Consider the following 3,320-nt stretch of genomic DNA (forward strand, 5'->3'; position numbering starts at 1 on the left):
AGGAATGCCTTGAGGGAATTTCTTCACATTTGGCACAAGTGTCCAATTGTAATCAGCTATGAATTGATTAGATTTTGATGGTCAAAGACCAAGGTCACAGTGACCTCATGTTCATCCTATTCCCATGAATTTGACTGATTGGCAGAGACATATAACCACAGAGCAGTAATTCTTGTCATAAGTAGGATTTTATCTGAGTGATCAGAATTTTCTACTTTATTGATTGTATTGTGGGGGCTGCAATTGGAACCATATATCATATATGTGTGTGCATATACACACACTTTTGGGGCTGTTTTTAGTGATTTTCTGTATTGGTACAGTATTGTTGGTATTCTGATATGTTGCTTCTATGATAAATTGTGTGTTCAACGAGGACACAAGCAAAGCAAGTGTTTATAGCTAGGTCAAATGAGGAACAGCAGTGTGCACATGGGCCACATTTCCTGTAAGGCTTTCATAATGTTGCACCCATTTGTGCATGACACGAAAAAAGTAGATGTGTGAAAAAAAATTTAAAAAAATAAACGGCGTAAGAGACTTTAAACATACAGTGGGTACGGAAAGTATTCAGACCCCCTTAAATTGACTGACAGCTGCACTTGACACTTCATCCATGGCAGCTAAGTTCCCCTGGGCTTTTGGCATGAGGCTTTTTCCACTCAGTAGCTTGAAATTTTTTCTGCATATGCCTCAACCTTTTTCAAATGAACAAACAATGCATACATGGCCTGAAACGTGACTAGCAAACCATATGGGTTGGACTTTTTTTTTTACTTGAACCTGTAGCTAAATGGAATGCACCCTGGATGTGTGCTGCTCATACTGTGGACACACAACAGAGGATACATGTATTTAATGTTTCCTTTTTGTCTCCAGGTGTGGACATAGAGGCAGCGAAGCGGCTAGAGGAGGAACAGATCATTACAGATGCTCGGACCTGGCTAACTGAAGGCCCACCAACCGACATACGACACCCTAGGACCGGGGCCACCCCGCTGCATGTGGCTGCAGCCAAGGGCTATCTAGAGGCCCTGAAGTAAACAATTCAGACTTGTTCTATAATTGATCTATGCCTAGAATGGCTTTTTTATTTTCTTTGTCTAGGATTGAATGGCCAGAGGAAAACTTTGGCAGTGTCAGTTTATCTGTTTTGGTTTACATAGTCTCATGCAGTTGCTCCTGCTCTTCCGTTGTCACCTTGCTCTTGCGTTGTCCAGGATACTGTGTCAGTGTGGGCTGGATGTGTCAGCTATGGATTTTGACGGCTGGACACCTCTCCATGCAGCTGCGCACTGGGGTCAGGGGGAGGCCTGTCACATTCTGGCTGAACAGCTGTGTAATATGGAGGCCCGCAGCAATGCGGTGAGGCCCGAGAAATCTTTTCTTAGCACATCATACACATGTTCTTTCATTTGCAGGAAGAACATTTATCAGGACAGCTAAACAAAATTTGGTATAATACATGAGAGCTTTATGCTGTAACTACAACAGCACACAGTTTTTCAGTTTGTTTCCATTTCATGTTTTTTTTTTTTTGTCACGTTTCCTCTTATGAACTTTGCAGGGTCAGACGCCGTTTGATGTAGCTGATGAAAGTATCGAGGGACTGCTGGAGGAGTTATTACAGAAACAAGCCAATGTGAGAATGTTAATCTTAAACTGGTAATATTTGGAGTGACTTGTGTAATTATAAAACTAGCTGTTGATCACTGATTGCTGTGTCTCTTTCTCTGTCAGTGGCGTAATGAACAGTCCATATTAGACCGGCAAAACCAACAAGGCTCCACTGCTGCAAGTGTACTGAACAAGCGGCGGAGGTTAGTATCATCTATAACTTATCACGAGTTAAGCATATTCTTCCTGTGAACACCAAGTGCAGGTTTCCTTGAGAGGTATTAAGCCTAAAATAAAAAATGGAAATGGACAGATTGTAATAATGCCTTCTTTATGTGAGACATGCCATAAAATAAAGGAATAAAGCATGGTACGCAATCAACACTGGGTAGTGTTACCCTTTGAGTTCTCTGTAGCCGTTTTCACACACGAATTCTGGACTGTGTCCACAAAATCAGGCGTGGGCTTTGTTGAGATTTGCCATTTCACATATTTAGCACACAGCAGGAGGTAGTCTGTATCAGTCCTGTTCTCACCTACTGGAAATGGCGTGCAGGAGACAGGACATGATTCCTTCACATAGCCAGTTTGTAATTTGGTCATAAACAACAAAGTCTCTTGCTGTTTCTTAAAACTGTCTAATAATTCTGGCACCAGCTCTTAGCGGCATAAGTCCTGAATCATGATGTGCCTCCAGTTAGATATTTTTGTGGGTGTCTTCATTTTAAATGGCAGTTTTTTTTTTCTCCACCATCAGATGAACAATTTTGACCAACCCACGAGACTAAGATTATGCATTTCTCCATCTATTTTTTTTATTTTGTACACAAAACAATTCCATGTGAATGTATGTCTATCTGGCAGTACAATGCAAAATTAAAAATGCATTCACATAGGCTACATGCAGCAAATGTAAGAAATTAAGTGCAAATGTTGAATTGTTAAGCCTGTATCCAGGCTGTTTGACAGTGGATAATAAAACACTTATAAATAAAATGTCACAATATCCAACCCAATATGAAGCAAAAATTTAATCATTCAAATTTTGAGACCGACAATTCTATATCTATATGCATTCTGATAGTTATTACAGCCTCTCACAGCTCAGCTCATCGTTGTGTAATGTTTGAGGTGTTTAACAGCACAAAACTGAGTGTCACTCTCTCAAATCTGTAGCTTGACATTTACTCCAGTTATTGTGAAACCACTCGCAAACAGCTTTTCTCACTGCGCTGGATATGAATCACGTTGGGTAGCATGACATCATGTCACCTGAAACTCGCCTAATGAGAACGGTGATGTTGCTGCATAGCACCTGTCAAAGTCTTGATGTCAGGCTGAATGGACACCAGCTTGAAGCAGAGATCAGGCCCAACATCTAGCTTATTCCTGTACTTTATCACAAGTGCTAGTAGGACACCTCCACTGCCTTGGGTTTTCACTCCCAGTGGCATGCATGGATTAACATCACTTTTTACTCTTGGATGAAAATTGTCCATGTTTAGCTTCTAGATGACGGCACAGCTTGCAAGGTTTCAGGGCCTCATTTGCTAGCACCTCCAAGCACAACACATCTTCTGGTCCCACACTTGTAAATCCCAGTGATAAGGTACTCACTTGAGTACTTCATACAAAATCCGTCTCTTTATTGTCACTGGTTCATTTAAGGTTGATTATGCAGTAACAGCTTTCATTTTGCCACC

The 3,320-nt window shown here is 41.1% G+C and overlaps 1 protein-coding gene across 4 annotated transcripts in view; it reads left to right on the forward strand.

The window, feature by feature from the left end:
• ppp1r12c (protein phosphatase 1, regulatory subunit 12C) overlaps positions 1 to 3,320 on the forward strand; it is a 20,925-nt gene that overhangs the window by 3,422 nt on the left and 14,183 nt on the right. For all 4 annotated transcript variants that reach the window (XM_020594137.1, XM_020594136.1, XM_020594139.1 and 1 more), the window contains 4 exons: positions 880 to 1,039; positions 1,221 to 1,365; positions 1,568 to 1,642; positions 1,741 to 1,820. In XM_020594137.1, the coding sequence (XP_020449793.1) occupies positions 880 to 1,039; positions 1,221 to 1,365; positions 1,568 to 1,642; positions 1,741 to 1,820 (460 nt within the window). The remainder of the gene's footprint in view (positions 1 to 879; positions 1,040 to 1,220; positions 1,366 to 1,567; positions 1,643 to 1,740; positions 1,821 to 3,320) is intronic.

Source organism: Monopterus albus, unplaced genomic scaffold (genome assembly GCF_001952655.1).
Source record: "Monopterus albus unplaced genomic scaffold, M_albus_1.0 scaffold22.1, whole genome shotgun sequence".
NCBI lineage: Eukaryota > Metazoa > Chordata > Actinopteri > Synbranchiformes > Synbranchidae > Monopterus > Monopterus albus.